The sequence below is a fragment of the Xenopus tropicalis genome, chromosome 7 (assembly GCF_000004195.4).
Source record: "Xenopus tropicalis strain Nigerian chromosome 7, UCB_Xtro_10.0, whole genome shotgun sequence".
Taxonomy (NCBI): Eukaryota; Metazoa; Chordata; class Amphibia; order Anura; family Pipidae; genus Xenopus; species Xenopus tropicalis.
Window position 1 is genome coordinate 116,121,504 of NC_030683.2, and position 20,584 is coordinate 116,142,087.

The 20,584-nt window shown below is 41.1% G+C and overlaps 1 protein-coding gene across 2 annotated transcripts in view; it reads left to right on the forward strand.

Moving 5' to 3' along the window:
- prkcg (protein kinase C gamma) overlaps window positions 1-20,584 on the forward strand; it is a 163,320-nt gene that overhangs the window by 103,347 nt on the left and 39,389 nt on the right. The window contains exons 4-9 of one of the 2 annotated variants that reach the window (XM_004916331.2): window positions 3,005-3,116; window positions 5,345-5,476; window positions 7,744-7,900; window positions 8,315-8,449; window positions 8,940-9,030; window positions 16,722-16,751. In XM_004916331.2, the coding sequence (XP_004916388.1) occupies window positions 3,005-3,116; window positions 5,345-5,476; window positions 7,744-7,900; window positions 8,315-8,449; window positions 8,940-9,030; window positions 16,722-16,751 (657 nt within the window). The remainder of the gene's footprint in view (window positions 1-3,004; window positions 3,117-5,344; window positions 5,477-7,743; window positions 7,901-8,314; window positions 8,450-8,939; window positions 9,031-16,721; window positions 16,752-20,584) is intronic. The other variant, XM_002934988.3, reaches the window with a different exon arrangement.

Consider the following 20,584-nt stretch of genomic DNA (forward strand, 5'->3'; position numbering starts at 1 on the left):
ATCATTTAACTATTAAATAAACCCAATAGGGCTGTTCTGCCCCCAATAAGGGGTAATTATATCTTAGTTGGGATCAAGTACAGGTACTGTTTTATTATTACAGAGAAAAGGGAATCATTTAAGCATTAAATAAACCCAATAGGGCTGTTCTGCCCCCAATAAGGGATAATTATATCTTAGTTGGGATCAAGTACAGGTACTGTTTTATTATTACAGAGAAAAGGGAATCATTTAACCATTAAATAAACCCAATAGGGCTGTTCTGCCCCCAATAAGGGGTAATTATATCTTAGTTGGGATCAAGTACAAGGTTCTGCTTTATTATTACAGAGAAAAAGGAAACCATGTGAAAAATGTGAATGTGAATTATTTGATTAAAATGGAGTCTATGGGAGATGGCCTTTCTGTAATTCGGAACATTCTTGGTAACGGGTTTCCGGATATGGGGTCCGATACCTGTACTGCTTTATATAAGAGTGGTGCTAACTGTGGCCCTTATGCGGTTACAGAACGACTGCTAAGCCTTTGGTTTCTTATTTTCTCTTTCAGTAGTCCATCTGGGGATTTTATCCAGCAACATTCAGTCTATGTCAGCAGTTTATAGCTGCTTTTTCAGCCACGGAGGTCATGTTATATTGTAAAACAGTCAGCAGTATTCATTGCATAATTCATCTCCCATATCAGGAGCTGGTATTATTCAGGGTAGAAAATAGCTACTTATTTTTGTTGTCACTAGATGGTCCTTATGGAGAATCAACCTGTAGCTAGCCAAAGGCTTTTCACTACAGACTCCTCTTCCCCATTATTTACAACCAACACATCACTGGATTTCCATCTTAGTCGGCTAAAAATGATTTAAGCTTTAAATAAACCCAACAGGATTCTTTTACTATAAATATGGATTCATACAGCATAGTTAGCAAGGGATGTTTGTCTCTATGTCACTGATGTTGGATTTGGGCCCTACCCTTTTATGGGGCCCCAGAAAAGTTAGCGTTGTATATAGAGGTATAGTTGTTTAGTATGTAAAGAGAAACTGGTGTATTTCCATAGGTCCTGCAGATTTATAGGTTCTATATAGTACAGGTATAGGACCCGTTATCCAGAATGCTTGGGGCCAAGGGTATTCCGGATAAGGGGCCTTTCCGTAATTTGGATCTTCATACCTTAAGTCTACTAAAAAATCAATTAAACATTAATTAAACCCAATAGGATTGTTTTGCATCCAATAAGGATTATTTATATCTTAGTTGGGATCAAGTACAGGTACTGTTTTATTATTACAGAGAAAAGGGAATCATTTAACCATTAAATAAACCCAATAGGGCTGTTCTGCCCCCAATAAGGGGTAATTATATCTTAGTTGGGATCAAGTACAGGTAGTGTTTTATTATTACAGAGAAAAGGGAATCATTTAACCATTAAATAAACCCAATAGGGCTGTTCTGCCCCCAATAAGGGGTAATTATATCTTAGTTGGGATCAAGTACAGGTACTGTTTTATTATTACAGAGAAAAGGGAATCATTTAACCATTAAATAAACCCAATAGGGCTGTTCTGCCCCAATAAGGGGTAATTATATCTTAGTTGGGATCAAGTACAGGTACTGTTTTATTATTACAGAGAAAAAGGAAATCAGTTTTAAAAACCTGAATTATTTCATTAAAATGGAGTCTATGGGAGACAGGCTTTCCATAATTCGGGGGTTTCTGGATAAGGGATCCCATACCTGTATGTGTTTGTGTTTATTAAAGGTCTGAACTCATGGGTATTGCATAATGTGTAACATCAGGTATATCCGTAGTTGAATATAGTGTTTTCCAGTAAAAAGCATCCCCCAAAAATGGCAGACCCCTCATTTAAATCAGCTGAAAGAGCTCAATGTAACTATTAACTTTCTATTAAAACTTTTGTTTTCTATTAAGAGAAATGTACCTGAAGGATATAGTTGAATAAAAAGCTTGTATTTGTGATCCCACCACTGTTGGTAGAGGCTGGCAGGCCTGGGCCTCATGTCTATTTCAGTTGGTACAGAATAGACTTTTTTCTGTATTTCTTGCCTTATTGCACTCAAATTCTCCAGTTGGAGGGCAGTTCTATAATACATTTATTGGACCAATCTTTGGTCTGGGGCCACTGGTACCTCAAACCAGCCCTAGTTGCTTCATATAAGCTCTTCAGGCACATAAGGAATTGGCTTTGGAAATGAAACCTGATTGAGAACTGGCAGTTAGTTGAGGAGAATGCATTCATTACATTAAGTACTGGTAAAGAGGCAGGTTTTTTTTTAATAGAAAAGACACTTTCCCATGGCTTCCCCAGTATTGGGATTTATGGCAGATCTGGACTGGAATTTAAAATTGGCCCTGACATTTTGAGTACATAGGGGCCAAAACAGCCCAATAAATAGTGACTGTCTATGGCACCTTACAGCAGCCTCACTGCCTCAAACCACAGATTGCCAGTCCGGGCCTGATAGATGGCCCTCTTCTGCTCTGTGTTCCTACCTCTGTAGTATCACTTGCTGCTTCTTTCTAGTGGTCTGGATGTACAAATGGATTTGGCCGGGTCATATACTGAAGCTTCTGTTATTGTTAGGACATATGTAACCAACAACATAATTTCAGTGGCCGTTAAGAAAGAGTAATGAATACTCTTGTTGCTGGGCACTTACAAAGCATTGTAACTGCTGAGTATTTCTAACTCCATATTTAAATCCATTATGTAGCTCAAGTGACGCTCGCAGGTCAACCTTACCTGCCAAGAGATCTAGCCGTGCACATATTTATATAATATCAGTGTGCACTTCGGCAAAACATGGTGCTGTTACATGCCCTCGGGCTTCTAGCAAAAGTCAGGGGTGACAGAGCCATCTGGCACCTTCATTTCATGCTTTAGTAGCTGGGAAAAAAATCTTTATATCCCTTGAACAGCTTTCTGTTTCTTGATCCCTTTATACTGTAAGAACTTCAAAATTAACATCAGTCCAAATTGTTGTTCCAGGATCCTCGCAGCAGACACAAGTTCAAGGTGCACAGCTACAGCAGCCCCACCTTCTGCGACCATTGCGGCTCCCTTCTTTATGGAATGGTCCATCAGGGAATGAAATGTGCTTGTAAGTAGCAAGACTAGAGTGACAGGGCATAACCTCCCTGAAGATTAATGTGATAGATCTTCATGTTGCCCTAGACAGCTCTTCAGGAGAGCTATAAATGGCTTTGCTCTTTGGCAGAATACCTTTAGAGATGATGGATGGCTCGGCACGAGAATATGGTGCATCGCCTCGCAGGCTGCTGTGTCATTTTTCTTTTAAACCCATAGAGAAAACTGATGATGACAATCTGACCCTTTCTGAAGGCATTTCATAGAAATTGACTTTGCAGTTTACTGGTCAAAGAAACAGTGTAATGACTTCTCCTAAAAGCATTTGCAAATATTCATTTATGACAATATGTGCAAGTTAATGTTTGCTTTCTAACTCAGTGCAGATGAATCCAGAGCTGTTCATAGAAGCAGTTGTAGGTTGGAGGAATGTGGAAAATTACATACTGTTTATTCACTTCTTTAATGTGGCGGCAACACAGCATCCTCTACATTAACATTAGAGATAATAGCCTGTGGACAGGGTTTATGGGAAAGTGGGTAGTTGCAGTTGGTGCATGTAGCAGTAAGTGTAGCAGATATAGTAGACACAGATGGTGCCTATAGTAGCAGTGGGATAATAGCCTCTGGGAAGGGACTGTGGCTGTGGGATAGCAGGTATAGTAGGGAGAGATGGTGCCTATAGTAGCAGTGGGGGGATAATAGCCTCTGGGAGGGGACTGGGGCTGTGGGATAGCAGGTATAGTAGGGAGAGATGGTGCCTATAGTAGCAGTGGGATAATAGCCTCTGGGAAGGGACTGTGGCTGTGGGATAGCAGGTATAGTAGGGAGAGATGGTGCCTATAGTAGCAGTGGGGGGATAATAGCCTCTGGGAAGGGACTGGGGCTGTGGGATAGCAGGAATAGTAGGGAGAGATGGTGCCTATAGTAGCAGTGGGGGGATAATAGCCTCTGGGAAGGGACTGGGGCTGTGGGATAGCAGGTATAGTAGGGAGAGATGGAGCCTATAGTAGCAGTGGGGGGATAATAGCCTCTGGGAAGGGACTGGGGCTGTGGGATAGCAGGTATAGTAGGGAGGGATGGTGCCTATAGTAGCAGTGGGGGGATAATAGCCTCTGGGAAGGGACTGGGGCTGTGGGATAGCAGGTATAGTAGGGAGGGATGGTGCCTATAGTAGCAGTGGGGGGATAATAGCCTCTGGAAAGGGACTGGGGCTGTGGGATAGCAGGTATAGTAGGGAGAGATGGTGCCTATAGTAGCAGTGGGGGGATAATAGCCTCTGGGAAGGGACTGGGGCTGTGGGATAGCAGGTATAGTAGGGAGAGATGGTGCCTATAGTAGCAGTGGGGGAATAATAGCCTCTGGGAAGGGACTGGGGCTGTGGGATAGCAGGTATAGTAGGGAGGGATGGTGCCTATAGTAGCAGTGGGATAATAGCCTCTGGGAAGGGACTGGAGCTGTGGGATAGCAGGTATAGTAGGGAGAGATGGTGCCTATAGTAGCAGTGGGGGGATAATAGCCTCTGGGAAGGGACTGGGGCTGTGGGATAGCAGGTATAGTAGGGAGAGATGGTGCCTATAGTAGCAGTGGGGGGATAATAGCCTCTGGGAAGGGACTGGGGCTGTGGGATAGCAGGTATAGTAGGGAGAGATGGTGCCTATAGTAGCAGTGGGGGGATAATAGCCTCTGGGAAGGGACTGGGGCTGTGGGACAGCAGGTATAGTAGGGAGAGATGGTGCCTATAGTAGCAGTGGGGGGATAATAGCCTCTGGGAAGGGACTGGGGCTGTGGGACAGCAGGTATAGTAGGGAGAGATGGTGCCTATAGTAGCAGTGGGGGGATAATAGCCTCTGGGAAGGGACTGGGGCTGTGGGACAGCAGGTATAGTAGGGAGAGATGGTGCCTATAGTAGCAGTGGGGGGATAATAGCCTCTGGGAAGGGACTGTGGCTGTGGGATAGCAGGTATAGTAAGGAGAGATGGTGCCTATAGTAGCAGTGGGATAATAGCCTCTGGGAAGGGACTGGGGCTGTGGGATAGCAGGTATAGTAGGGAGAGATGGTGCCTATAGTAGCAGTGGGATAATAACCTCTGGGAAGGGACTGGGGCTGTGGGATAGCAGGTATAGTAGGGAGAGATGGTTAAACAAAAAATGTGCAACCTAATGGAATTAGTTTGCCTTCTAGAAAACTGGGACACCTGTATACCTTAATATATTTGTTTTTCTACAATATTTTTCTAGGCTGTGAGATGAATGTACATAAGCGATGTGTTCAAAACGTGCCCAGTCTCTGCGGAGTGGACCACACTGAGCGCCGGGGGAGGTTGCACATAAGAGTGGAGGCTATAAACGATGAAGAGTTCCAAGTCACAGGTCGGTGAGACACCTTATGGTCGACATGTTCATTTTGCCTGTGCAAGCTCTCTCCATTTTCCTCAAAAGGGGTCAAAAACCTCCATCTTTAAAGGACAAGGACATGGCAACAACAAGGAGGTAGCAGTTTGTGAGGCACTCCCAGTGTTCCCAGTTTACTAAACTTGTAAAACACACTGACCGTGGTACTGTTCTTTTATTGTATGGTGACCCCATTTTTAATGCGAGGTAAAGGAGACAATGAGACTTGGCAAATGCCATCACTTCTTCAGATTGGGCAACACTGCCATGCTGAACGCTTGGGAGAGCAGATAAGATGGTGCCACCACACCTCTAAAGAGCAGGGCCAGGGCCAGTAAAGAAGAGGTTAGAGAATGGGGTCAGTGGGGGTGCCTTATATATTTGCACTCCCATTTTGTTGGCTTGACCCTGGGGGGGTCCAAACTGTGGGCTGTAGAAGTCCTGCTTCATCTGATAGCCCTGTATCAAGGACATTTCTAGTTTATACAAAGGGAATAAACTCAGATTCCATTTGGCAAAATTTCTTCTTGTTTAAATTAATAACCTAAAGTACAGGTATGGGATCCCTTATCTGGAAACCCATTATCCAGAAAGCTCCGAATTACGGAAAGCCCATCTCCCATAGACACCATTTTAATCAAATAATTCAGAATTTTAAAACTGATTTCCTTTTTCTCTGTAGTAATAAAACAGTACCTTGTAATTGATCCCAACTAAGATATAGTTACCCCTTATTGGGGGCAAAACAGCCCTATTGGGTTTATTTAATGGTTAAATGATTCCCTTTTCTCTGTAATAATAAAACAGTACCTGTACTTGATCCCAACTAAGATATAATTACCCCTTATTGGGGGCAGAACAGCCCTATTGGGTTTATTTAATGGTTAAATGATTCCCTTTTCTCTGTAATAATAAAACAGTACCTGTACTTGATCCCAACTAAGATATAATTACCCCTTATTGGGGGCAGAACAGCCCTATTGGGTTTATTTAATGGTTAAATGATTCCCTTTTCTCTGTAATAATAAAACAGTACCTGTACTTGATCCCAACTAAGATATAATTACCCCTTATTGGGGCAGAACAGCCCTATTGGGTTTATTTCATGGTTAAATGATTCCCTTTTCTCTGTAATAATAAAACAGTACCTAGACTTAAGGTATGGAGATCCAAATTACAGAAAGACCCCTTATCCGGAATACCCTTGGTCCCGAACATTCTGGATAACGGGTCCTATACCTGTATCTAATCAAAATATGGAAACCTTTATCTAAACCAAAGGTGCATTAAAATGTTTATTTTTTTGCACTTGCAGTATGACGAGGAATCTGCTGCAAAGCGGTTAAACGTTCCGTACTCGTTAGTGGCACCTTAATGTTGTATTTATCATTTTTCATTCCTCAAACCTTCGCCGAGATTTCCCTTAGCAACGAGCGGCTGTTAAAAATAACCTTTCCTGCTATACTTGGAATTAGCTCCTGTTGTGCGAACGGTAAAACAGCTGCTCAGTCTTTTCCCCTGTGCCGGTTGAAGTTGATATGCAGGGGTACTAACGTGCTCCCAGGATCAGTAATTAAGCCATAAGTGGTAGTCGATACTACTCTTAGTCTACCGGTATGCCTTCTAGTTGGAGTATAAACACTTACTAGCACATAAACCCATCTAGCAGTGAAGTGGCCCCTGGCCGTAGGGACTATGGGACTGCTACTGAGTTGCCATAAACACTGGGCTTGTTTACATCCCTCTGTCTTCAACAGATGCTTGTTTTTGGACTGCTTTAGCAGCCGGCAGCCTTCTCACCACTGTATATAAACATTTATGTAGACTATTATCAGATCGGCAGAATTAATTAAAAACATTAAATGGACACAATACGCAGGACTTCAAGGAGCTGCATTCAAGGATTTGGATTGAGCCAGAGGTATGAAGACTTTAGGGTAGCATAGCTGACTTCCCAGCTAGTTCAATAGGCAGCACCCTAACTACCATGGTGCAACCCATCTGATCAGTATCTAGTTTCTAGGAATTTGGCAGTTCAGTACCACTCAATGTAAATTGGTTGTCTTGCTGTGGCAATGGAAGGCTCAGCCAAATGTATTGGAAACATTCTCATAGTGACCAAATGTGACATAAACGTTAGAGTCTACTCTCATGAACCCACTATTCACCCATATAATCATCATTTTGATTCCAAATCCAAAACCCCTTTTGTCCTAAGGTGAAAACTGGGTTTCTTGTTTTGATAGTGGGCGAAGCACGAAATCTAATTCCCATGGACCCAAATGGATTATCAGATCCTTATGTAAAGCTAAAGCTGATACCGGATCCAAAGAACATGACCAAGCAGAAAACCAGAACTGTCAAGTCTACGCTGAACCCAGTCTGGAACGAAGCTTTTATTTTGTGAGTAACTCTACGTGTTATTAGATGCTATTCCCATATTTAACAGAAGAGTAGATGAGTAAAAAGAGTACAGTACAGTTGACCATATAACCTATAATTATACTGTGGGTAGGAGAAGCCCTCTGCAGGCAATAATTGGGTGTTACATCCAAAAATGAAGAGGTAAATAGTCAGCTGTTTTATTGACTCATATTTCTGTATAAAAAGAAGTATATCGATTTCATTGTTCTTATTTAACCATATGTTGATGAGAGTTGATCCATTTTAAATATGTTTTGACATGAAGTAGGTAGGTACTGTATTTTTATTGCATTGGCCATGTATTATTACAGTAAGGTAGGGCATAAACAAACAGGTTGCTTCAGCCAAACCTATCAGCACTAATCTCTTATTCTATTCTTTTGGTTTCTCAAGTTCCTTGAAATCGGGGGATGAGGACAGGAGGCTCTCTGTAGAAGTCTGGGACTGGGACCGCACCTCTCGAAATGACTTCATGGGCTCCATGTCTTTTGGTGTGTCAGAAATCATGAAGAACGCTGTGGATGGCTGGTAATTAATGATCGGACGTTAGCTATTTTAACACCATGCTCCTATGATATGATCCGTCTGATAATATTAGTTAGTACTTCATTATGCACTTTGCTGCCAACTGAACTGTAGCCATTGTTTGGAACATCAACCAGAATTGAGCTTTGTGCCTTGTGGGATTACCTACCTTACTTTGCTTTCTTGTTCTTATCTTTCTTTCTCTTTTTTCCTTTGGTCATTGAATGTTTCATCTTCATTGTTCTGTCCATTTTGAAAATTTATTTTCATTTGTCCGTTTGCTTTTTTCTGTATTCTTCCTCATTACTTCTTGGTTCATGTTTTACGTTCATATTTTTTATCCTTCTTTGCATCAATACTGTATATCATTGCTTGATTCCCCCCTCCCTGTGTCCTGTACCTCCTACCATCTTTCTTTCTTTTACTTTGCACCGTTCTGCTGTCCTTCTCCTCTCTTTTGGTCCTGGTTGTCTCTCTGCCCCATGTCTCTCAGGTACAAGTTACTGAACCAAGAAGAAGGCGAGTATTACAATGTCCCAGTAGCTGATGACGAAGATGACTTTGGACTCCGGCAAAAGTTTGAGGTACAGGCCTTGCCCAAGTGCACACCGGGACAGCAGCTTAGGTGCCAGTACCTTCGTTTATAGTGGGCTATGGCTTGTAGCTGGGGAATTAACATTAATAAGTACTGTTTTACTGTTTAAAAGTGTTTTATTTGTACTCTTCCCCTGTTTATAATTCATTGGAAAATCAAGAAATCAGTGAAAGTTCACCTTTAAATTAACTTCTAGTACGTTATAGATGGGCCTCTTCTTGGCACCTTTGGTTATTTCTTTTATATGGTTTGTAACTATTATTTCTATTCTGCCTTTTTTCAAGTTATTCTTGTTTCATATTGCTTAGCTTTCTATTCAAGAACCCTACTACTACTTACCTTTCATCCTGATTTACCACATGATACCCTTGTGGCTGGGATAATTAAGCCCTAAAAACCTTATAATACATTTCTTTCTAATTCCAATTAATTGCCAACTAATTATAAATTGTCTCAGGATACCACTGTCTACAACATACATAAAGTACATTTTAAGGTGAACAGTGCCTTTAACATGACTACCTTGATCATTGCTTCACTTTAGATTTTGATAAGAATATATACATTGGTACTCTTTGGATTGTGCCAGTAATATTTATACTGTAGGTCCTCTTTGGATTTTGCCAAGAATATAGAGATTGGTATTCTTTGGATTGGTCCAAGAATATTTACATTGGTACTTATTGTCAGGAATATATACATTGGTCCTCTCTGGATTTGCCAACAATATGTACATCATGTACAGTCATAGCCAAGAACTAATTTTATTAAGCATGAAACATGTAAGCCACATCAGTCACAGAGCCCATTTTCCTCCCTTTACATGGGGACCTCTACTTTCCTACTCTACTTATATTTGGCCACTTTGGATTGTATGTATGTATGTTTTTATATATGTGTTGGTGCAGAGGAAGATGATTTTTAATGAGCTTAGATAAAGATGTTAGTGTGGGTGTATTCCTGAAGCAAGATGGCAGAGCATTCAAGAGGCATGGAGCAATCAGTGAAAAAGGTTTTATGCTGTTTTGGTGTTTTGGTATGGTCTGTAGATTGTCCTGAGGTGAGTGAAGGTCCAGGAGAGAGCGTATGGGGAGATTATACTGATATATAGAGAGGAGCAGAAGAATGAAAGGCTATGAAACACAGGATAAGATTTTTTTATTTAATGTCACTTGACATAATAGACAAAAAGCCAGGACCCAGATTTTAGTAGTGAGGGAGACATTTGGATGTGGGTGAGATCATGCAGGCAGCAGCATTGAGGAGTGAATTTAGTGGGTGGAGATGTGATTCAGGGAGACCAGCAAGTAATATGTTACAGTAATCTATCTTGGAGAGTATGAGGGCTTGGAACAGTGTTTTAGTATTGGATGGGCAGAGGAAGGGATGAATTTTCACCCTAACACAGATCCTTGGGGCACCTCAACATATAGATCAACAGGTGGAGATGTAATATAAAAACTGATACACTGAAGGTGCACGTAGAGAGATAGGATGACACTATAATAGCCTCTTATACCAAGCATTTGGAGATGTTTTAAAAGAAGACAGGGGTCAATAATATTGAATGCTGCAGTGAGATCCAGAAATATGAGTATGGAAGTGTGTCACTGGTCCTTAGCAGCAGAGAGATCCAGGTATATGAGTATGGAAGTGTGTCACTGGTCCTTAGCAGCAGAGAGATCCAGGAATATGAGTATGGAAGTCACTGGTCCTTAGCAGCAGAGAGATCCAGGAATATGAGCATGGAAGTGTGTCACTGGTCCTTAGCAGCAGAGAGATCCAGGAATATGAGTATGGAAGTCACTGGTCCTTAGCAGCAGAGAGATCCAGGAATATGAGCATGGAAGTCACTGGTCCTTAGCAGCAGAGAGATCCAGGAATATGAGCATGGAAGTCACTGGTCCTTAGCAGCAGAGAGATCCAGGAATATGAGTATGGAAGTGTGTCACTGGTCCTTAGCAGCAGAGAGATCCAGGAATATGAGCATGGAAGTCACTGGTCCTTAGCAGCAGAGAGATCCAGGAATATGAGCATGGAAGTCACTGGTCCTTAGCAGCAGAGAGATCCAGGAATATGAGCATGGAAGTCACTGGTCCTTAGCAGCAGAGAGATCCAGGAATATGAGTATGGAAGTGTGTCACTGGTCCTTAGCAGCAGAGAGATCCAGGAATATGAGCATGGAAGTCACTGGTCCTTAGCAGCAGAGAGATCCAGGAATATGAGCATGGAAGTCACTGGTCCTTAGCAGCAGAGAGATCCAGGAATATGAGTATGGAAGTGTATCACTGGTCCTTAGCAGCAGAGAGATCCAGGAATATGAGCATGGAAGTCACTGGTCCTTAGCAGCAGAGAGACCCAGGAATATGAGCATGGAAGTCACTGGTCCTTAGCAGCAGAGAGATCCAGGAATATGAGTATGGAAGTGTATCACTGGTCCTTAGCAGCAGAGAGATCCAGGAATATGAGTATGGAAGTGTATCACTGGTCCTTAGCAGCAGAGAGATCCAGGAATATGAGTATGGAAGTGTGTCACTGGTTCTTAGCAGCAGAGAGATCCAGGAATATGAGCATGGAAGTGTGCCACTGGTCCTTAGCAGCAGAGAGATCCAGGAATATGAGTATGGAAGTGTGTCACTGGTCCTTAGCAGCAGAGAGATCCAGGAATATGAGTATGGAAGTGTGTCACTGGTCCTTAGCAGCAGAGAGATCCAGGAATATGAGTATGAAAGTCACTGGTCCTTAGCAGCAGAGAGATCCAGGAATATGAGCATGGAAGTGTGTCACTGGTCCTTAGCAGCAGAGAGATCCAGGAATATGAGTATGGAAGTTACTGGTCCTTAGCAGCAGAGAGATCCAGGAATATGAGTATGGAAGTCACTGGTCCTTAGCAGCAGAGAGATCCAGGAATATGAGCATGGAAGTGTGTCACTGGTCCTTAGCAGCAGAGAGATCCAGGAATATGAGTATGGAAGTGTGTCACTGGTCCTTAGCAGCAGAGAGATCCAGGAATATGAGTATGGAAGTGTGTCACTGGTCCTTAGCAGCAGAGAGATCCAGGAATATGAGTATGAAAGTCACTGGTCCTTAGCAGCAGAGAGATCCAGGAATATGAGTATGGAAGTGTGTCACTGGTCCTTAGCAGCATGGATATCATTGAAGGCCTTCGTGCAGAAAGGGGTCAAGAAGATGGTTGGTAGGCAGAAAGTTCAGCAAACAGCTGGAGACAATCCATTTAAAGAGCTTGAAGGGGAAAGGCAAGAGTGAGATTGGCCTGTAGTTATCAGGGCAAGTTAGAACAGAGGAATACATGTGTGACAAGGAGATGTGCAGGAACAACAGAGCAGAACAGATCTTTTAGGAAGTGATGGAATGGGATCGGTGGTGACAAGTGGTGACTGGGAAGGGGGAGAGCAGCTTTGCAACTTCATCTTCATTGACTAGATGGAAGGAATTAAGGGATGCTCTAGGAAGCTTTGTATGGATGGGCAGAGAGGCATGTGAAGAGACAGAGGTGATGATTTGGTGTATCAGGTCAACTTTGGATTTAAAGCGGCTTGTAATTTGTTGTGGTGAGAGAACAGGAAGTGATTATGCTGTATCTGCAGTTTGATTAGTGAACTGAACAGAGAAAAAACTTTGTGTTATTGAGTTTAGAGAAGTCTAGTCTAGTTTAGAGAGTCTAGGATTAGAAGCTCATTGTCACCGTGGGAAGAGAGGTGCATGAAGATCCAGGAAGGATGGCAGAGCAGTATTGTATTTGCGGAGAAGATAGTAAGGGTCAGAGAAGGAAGTGTTTGAGGAGAATGAAAATTGAATATAGATGGTAGGGATGGCAGTATAGCTGGATGTAGCTTTCTCCTCATTACTCTTTTAGTGGTGGGAGCTGTAGTCATGTCATGAGGGAGAATGAGATTAGATGATGGTTGGAGAGCAGGAAAGGGGATATTGTGAATAGTTAAGGGTGAAGTGTTTTGTAAAGACAAATCAAGGCAGTGTAGATGTTCATGAGTGCTGTCAAAGGTCCACTGTAGAAGGCCATGGGAGAAGACACATTTGTGCCAGGAATAAATACATTGGTCTTCTTTGGATTGTGCCAAAATAGATATATTGGTCCTCTTTGTGTAGTCTCAAAAGTTATCTTTAACGGAAAATGAAACAGGTTAGTCACAGCATGACAAGTTATTAAGTGGTTTGTCAGTGAATCAGTTAGCAGCAGTGATCAGAAGTGTGCCACACGTGCCGTATTTAAAGGTTCTTTGTAACGACTTAATTTCTGCTCTTTGCAGAAATGCAACGTTAATGAGGATATTGCTCTTGCCTAATTAGAACGTACAAAGAAGCGACAGATGGATAGGCACAACAAAAATTCAGAAAGCCGTTTCTCTCTCTGAAATAAACACGTGATGTGTGGAAATGTATTTCCTCGTTCCTCAGCAGTCAAACCTACAGTTCCAGGCTGTCGTACCCACACACCCATGTGCTAATCTGTTCAGCGTGTCAGGCCTTTTCGGAATTGTCTCTACCTTTTGTTTTGTTAGATACTATCGTTTAAAAATAGTCAGTTATATATGTAAATGTAACTTATGCTGAAGGGATTTATAAACAGAGGGTAATGTGCTAATTGTGCAGCAGAACGGCTGATGATTGGCTGATAGGTTAGGGAGACTGGAGTGAGATGCCTTAGCAAACAATCCCATGGTACAATTTATTCTTTTTCATCTTAACACTGTTAGAGAACAAGATGGATGATGGTTAGACACTAAACCTAAAGTGTGCGTTCCACCACTTATTAAAAACAAAACTATACCCCTAAACAATGTAGGTCTCTATAAAATATATTGCATAAACAGCTCATATGTGAAACGGAGCTTCATTAATCTAAACTTTTTTCATAACAAAATATACTTTATTAGTATTATGTTGCACTGGGTAATCCTAAGTAGAAAATTGCCATTTTGAGTTCTAAGGGACACTCTCTGGATCATACAATTCATGGTTAGGGTTGCCACCTGGCTTGATTTTTACCGGTCTAGCTGGTAAAATACTGTCCAGGGCTGGTAATACAAAATTGGGCATGACCCAACTGTCTTGGTACATATTGGTACTAATCACATAATTAATGGTAGGTGGAGGACCATAAAGAGTAAGTTCAAGGATCTAGGCTCTGAGATTAAGGAAAGGTCCTCCAATGTCATTTTTTTTAAGTTTTGCCTGTGCCACGTGCAAGTTTAGGGAAACAGTCGGAGCTTAGGTAGCTAAATGTTCTGGCTAAAGTCTTGGTGTAGAAAGGAACGAGTTGGATTCCTAGAGCACTGGGCTGACTTTTCCTTGGGGTACAATCAATATAGTTAATAAGATTGAGAAAGAAAACTTAAGATGTATCTCACTGAAAGGTCCTGAAATAACACACCATTAATGAAACACATTAACACACAATTTAAACACTCCTCCAGTCTCTTAGCCATTCTTTCATCTAGCACAGCGGATTCTCTTCCATTGAGGTGCAATCGGTCATGGCTATATTGATTGTATTAATGAAACACATATTCAGTGAAATACACAACCATTTATTGGCTCAGAATTTAAACACAAAATTCAAAAAAACAAAACATACTATATCAAATGGAAAGGTACATCCCAATGCCACATGGCACCCTCTCTCCTTCTTAACGCGTTTCGCACACTAGGTGCTTAATCAGAGGAAGCACCTAGTGTGCGAAACGCGTTAGGAAGGAGAGAGGGTGCCATGTGGCATTGGGATGTACCTTTCCATTTGATATAGTATGTTTTGTTTTTTTGAATTTTGTGTTTAAATTCTGAGCCAATAAATGGTTGTGTATTTCACTGAATAATGTGTTTCATTAATACAATCAATATAGCCATGACGGATTTCACCTCAATGGAAGAGAATCCACTGTGCTAGATGAAAGAATGGCTAAGAGACTGGAGGAGTGTTTAAATTAGGCAAGGGGGGAGCTGTTGGGTGAGCTAGAATTTTATGGGAAAGCTAGTGTAGACCTGGCAGTGGCATTAGCAAGGGGTCATGGGGAAGGAGATAGGGGGACATAGAGTTTAACAGCTAAGGAGATTCCTCTGTTACAAAGGAAATATCCCAATAGTAACCATAGATCTAACTCTCCGTTACTTAATGTAAATATTAGAGGGAGAAGTAGTAATCTCCACTGCATGCTGGTATAAGTGAGGAGGATGAGGCCCAGCTAGTATTGCAAATGGAGGAGGATTCACAACTGAGTCACGTTATTATCCTGGGGGACTAATTATCCAGACATTGGCTGGAGTCATGGGGTGGCCAAGTCAGGAAATATATATAAAATTAAATATGCTAAATGCCAACTTAGAATGCAAGAAGCACAATTTTTTGCTCCGTCCTTGTTCGTCGTGTTCTTAAATGATCCCTGAAGTCGTGGGATCTTCTAAGGAACACGCAGCTCTGTCAGCCATCTGCTGCCATCTGCTGGCATTTATCTGCATTAGGGCGAACCTGTGATCCCTACCCAAATGAAGCCAGATGCTAGATTGCTTTCTGCCTATCAATTATTTAAAGGGGAACGCCACCCTAACACGACTTCAACTTTTTAAAAAGTAAACATAATTTCAAGCACTTTGCAATAAACATCAATTAAAACCTATGCAGTCTTTTCATGATGTTTAATGTAATAATATGGTTTGGAACAGTTCCCTAAGCCCCGCCCCCTGTTCCCCTGCTGATCTGGCTGACTACTTTGTGACTCAAATAAAATGTAACAGTAGTCGCCTGTCCCTCAGCCTGCCTTCAGCCTGCATCCTCCCAATCCCACAATCCCCTGCACACGTGATGTCAATAAGGAAAGGAACATCACAATGCAATGCATTGTGGGTTATGTAGTTCCTGCATGCTGTCTGTAAGCTGTGGAGAAGTTGTTACAATTTGTAACATCAATGTTTTAGTCCCTCCTCCCCTGCCAGGATTTCAAATGATGCAGAAAGAGAAGAACTGTTTTGCAGCTGGATTTCAGCATATACAAATGGTATTTATTCATACTTTTTGAAGGAACAGATTACAGTGATATGTATATTAGGGGTTTCTGTGGTCTTGAAAGCTGAAGTTCCCCTTTAAGATTTATAGAAGATTATCCTTGTATAAAGACATTTTAGCTGAATTATTATTTATAGTAGTCTGAGGAACCATACAATGTGTAAAAAGGATCACAAAATTATTGGTAGTTGATATAATAGTTCTATTTTTCTGCCATCTCCATTTTCCTGCTACCTAATAGATCGTATTTATCCGTCAGTTTATAGGATCTTTTGTGCCATTATTACTGTCATGATTAAATAGGGGAAAGTAGAGCTAAAAGCAATTTTTAAAAATGATCAATTGTGTAACATTAACACACAGACAGTATCTATGAAGATAAATGTTCCCTAGGTATTGAGCAAGGTACTACATGTTATCCTTTCCAGCAGGCTGTAGGGAAGCTATAAAACCTTTTTGCCCATTCAGTGGATGGGTTGGGTAGACCCACTGAGATGCTTTGCTTACTAATAAACAGGGCCGGACTGGGGTCTGCGAGGCCCACTGGGGTTATTAAGTCCTTCTCTGTCCGTCTATCTGACTTTCTGTAACCAGAGAACTCTTTACAGTCCCACACTTTTGATTTTCCTCTTTTATTACAGGCATGCAATTTCCCACTTGAACTGTATGAGGTAATTTTTATGTTGCTCGTTGTGAATAGAAACTCAGTCTTGTACGTCGAGTCTTGTTTTTTTAAACTGTTGCAGTTGATGGTCTTTTGTCTCAGTGTCAATCTGGCTGTGTACAAAGCACTCCGTGTAGGCTTAATGGTGCCCTGGTACCAGAGAGCATCATATGATGGCTGTGGAAGGTAACGGAACATGTAGGTCGGCAAAGGCTGGATGGTAAGGGAAACAGGTCTGACTTCTCTGATTGGTCTGTCACTGTGATGTCCTATAAAGTGACATTGGCCTCAAGTTCCAAAGGCTTTTATTCAATCTGTGTTAAAAACACTGTGTTCAAAACTAGGGTCAAACTAGGATTCCTAAGGCCCACCAGCGAACATGACATCCAAATATTATAAGCATTATATAGACCTATATTGGTTATTAAAAAGGCTGGTGGGAATTGACCTAAGTTGGGGCCAAGTAGAGCCTGGGATCATCACAAGATCTTCTGGTACTGAGTAAAATCTGATGGTAAGTATATGTTTTTAAATTCTAAAGAACCTGGGAAAAAACATGCAAAATTTCTAACCCAAAAGCCCCATGTTAAGTTTTTTCATTTTTTTTCCCCTAATGATATCCCTAATATTTTATCCCTATATTTTACAATGGGGTACAGAACTATTCATGGCTCTTGTGTATGATAGAGGGTTTTTTTTGAGCATATAAAGGTATTTAAAAGGTACAATTGAGGATATATTATTATATAAACAACCCTTAGCTGTGTCATTATTTATGATTGGTTTCTTATGATGTCACTTGTGCTGAGGTTGCCACCTGGCATTTTATTGGCCTCATTGGTAAATAAAGAAAGATAAAGTGGACGAAAATTAACAAAAAAAGACTGTGTGAAATGCTAGGTTGCAAACTGGAGATTTCAAAATGAGAATTTTAACATTATCTTTCTGCATTTTGCTATTTTGCCTGCCATCTTGTGGCATATTTCCAACATTGCTTCTGGTCCATGTCATTGCATACATCACAGTAATATCTAGTGTCTAATTTAAGCTGCAATGCTATTTGCTCAAAGAACTCAAAGATCTCAATAAGGTCTGAGCCCAATTTAATTTTCTGGTGTTATATCTGCCTAGGGAACAATATTACATAGCAAAACTAGAATATTCATTAAATCAAAGGGAGTCACTCCCTACGTTCCACAAGGCTCGTAATTCTGTTATAACCAATTGGATAGGAACCGCTTGATAAAGGCATATTAGAAAAATTAGAAGACAAAAGCAAAAATCTGATGAGTTGCTATGGGTAAGAGCACAAATGCAGTTTACCACTAACGTTAGTAAAGTAAACAACTTTCTTGGTAGGTGGTTGAAGATTTAATCTATTTGGAGTCTGTTTTATTAACCGTTACAACATAAAATCCTTAGCTATGTCTTAACAGTTATCTAACTAGTTTTCTGTGGATTTTTTGAAACTGGTCTGATGGATCCTAGTTCTGATGTTTTCTCCACTGTGCCAAAAACAAACCTCTAATCCTCCTCATCTTTTCCTGTTGCTTTTCTTTAGAAGAAGTGATGCTTGTTTCTTTTTTTGTTATTTCCCAAAATAGAGATAAAAAGCGGGCAAAGATTGGGCATTTACCATCTCACTAGTGAGTGCCTAGGAGGTCCAGAGAAGGTGGGGACAAGAGACAAATACAGATTATGGAGGGGTTACTTTGTGCCGTTATTATTTCACTTACAGAAATAATGATTGGTAGCATTTGCTAGATGTCGGCACGTCTTGTTTCCCCCTTGCATCACTCCCAGTCCAACTTGTGTTAGTTGTGTGTGTGCAGGACAGCTTACATTGGCTTGTTCTTGATCAGTTAAGGCTTGATTGGAACGCTTATGCGATGAGCACCATGTAGCTCATTAGTTGCATGCCCTGTACTTTGGATTCTTCCATCATTTACTGCCGGTCTTCTTCGTTTCTTCATCCTCAATACATCACGCACCCAGTTTAGACCAACTGGATCAACTGGAATCTGGCAGGATTGTCCAAACCAACCCCTGGGCTCACACACATATCCACTTTGCTGGGCAAAATGGAACCAAACCTGGTCATGTGTTGCCAGGAAACACAAAAATCAATGTCAAATGGCTCAGAGCGCTCTTCTATGCACTTTTGGAATTGACCTTATGGATTTATTTTTCTAGTTTTTAAGATATTTGCAGTTTTAAAACTGTTAATAGAATGAATTCGAAACAGCAGCACTGCCTGCTTTTCATTTCATTCAAATAATTTCATTAGAAGAGGAGAAGTCTAGCGAAGTTGCTTAGAAATGTCATATTTCCCTTCTCTGCAACTTCATTGTTTGAGCAGCACAATGTCACAAGACTTTCCTTTCCTTACAAAATTAATTTTCAGCTGACTGTAGCCAGGTACAGGTGGTGAGGTGATAAGTTGCAAAAGTGAACGCTAGAGTTCTGACCACTTTCATTCATTTGTTTTGAGGGTCTACTTTTCCTTTAAATCTGATTGAGGTCTTTTATAGCAGCCCTGTCATAAAGCAAGATAAGATTGCTGTTTGTTACCATCTCTTGCTTACTTGTGCTTCACTGCCCGATATCTGATGAGGGATTATATAACGTTGCGGTTCTCCAGCCTGTGAACCTTTAGCTGGTTGGACAACTGGACTGTTATTACCTGTTGCTGTAATGATGGTTAAGTGTTAATATAACAACAGTTGGTTGGCTTAGGTTAGACCTCCCTGTTGTATATACTTTTTTTCTCCAAAGGGAGGCCCTACAATGACCCTTTCTGTATAAATAACAGGAAATAAATAAGTAAACCTTGCTCTGCTTTATAACAAACCAGTATCCACTAAGCTAAATACACTATTGTGCCCCCAAGGCCTTCTCTTGCCTCTATATGGACTTCTTTTCTGTCTTGTTTGGACCTTAAAAGCACAACATTCAGGACCAAACCAACACATAATCTGCACAGAGAAATTACATATTTTTTTTATTCCTCTCTTTGGCTATTAGTTACCATTCTCCCCTATAAATCAGTCTGCGTTGCTAGGCAACCAGCAGCCTCCAGGTTTGGAACGTGTTCCGCATACAGTGTCGAGAAGATAAAATAAATATAAAGTGTTATGCAATCAAGTAATTGCTTTTCAACGTAGGCTAATCAGTATGTGCACCGACAAGATAAGTCACATCCTATCCACCCCGGTTATCCTGCCCTTTGAAGAGAAGCCACATCGCAAACAATAAAGATGTTTTATTAGTAAATTTGCCATGTATTTAGTGCACATAAAAGAAATTATGGGAACATTTAAATGCCTATGAACTGAGAGTAGCTTTAGTGCTCTCGTACTTATGTTGCATAAATGATGGAGCTTAAAGCTTATTAGTCAGCAAAAGAGTGGCAGCCAACATACTAGATCAAAATTATTGGCTTTCATGGTCTTAACGAGGATCTAGCAAGTCCTGGCCACTTTCCTTAGTATTTATAATTCTAGCACGAGTTCATTTTATTGTGTATTAAGTTTTGCTGCTAATCACTGCTTTAGCTACATCCTTCTACATTTTGTTCCCACCATCTTTCCTTCTTTCATGGATAGCTCTTCAGCTGTCCATCTGTTCTTGTAAGCAGGACATCTCTATAAAGAGTCTTCAGGGGAGGGGTGGCAACTGTCCACACTTATTCCTCTGTCACTGGTTCCCTGGATAGATGGTGCTCTTGTTCTTCTGATGAGTACTACAATGTTGCTTTTTGATTGGTTGCTTGGCTCTTGGCTTTAGGGCCAGTGGAATAGATGTAGATAGCTCTGATGGATCCTAGGGGCTTGAGAAGAA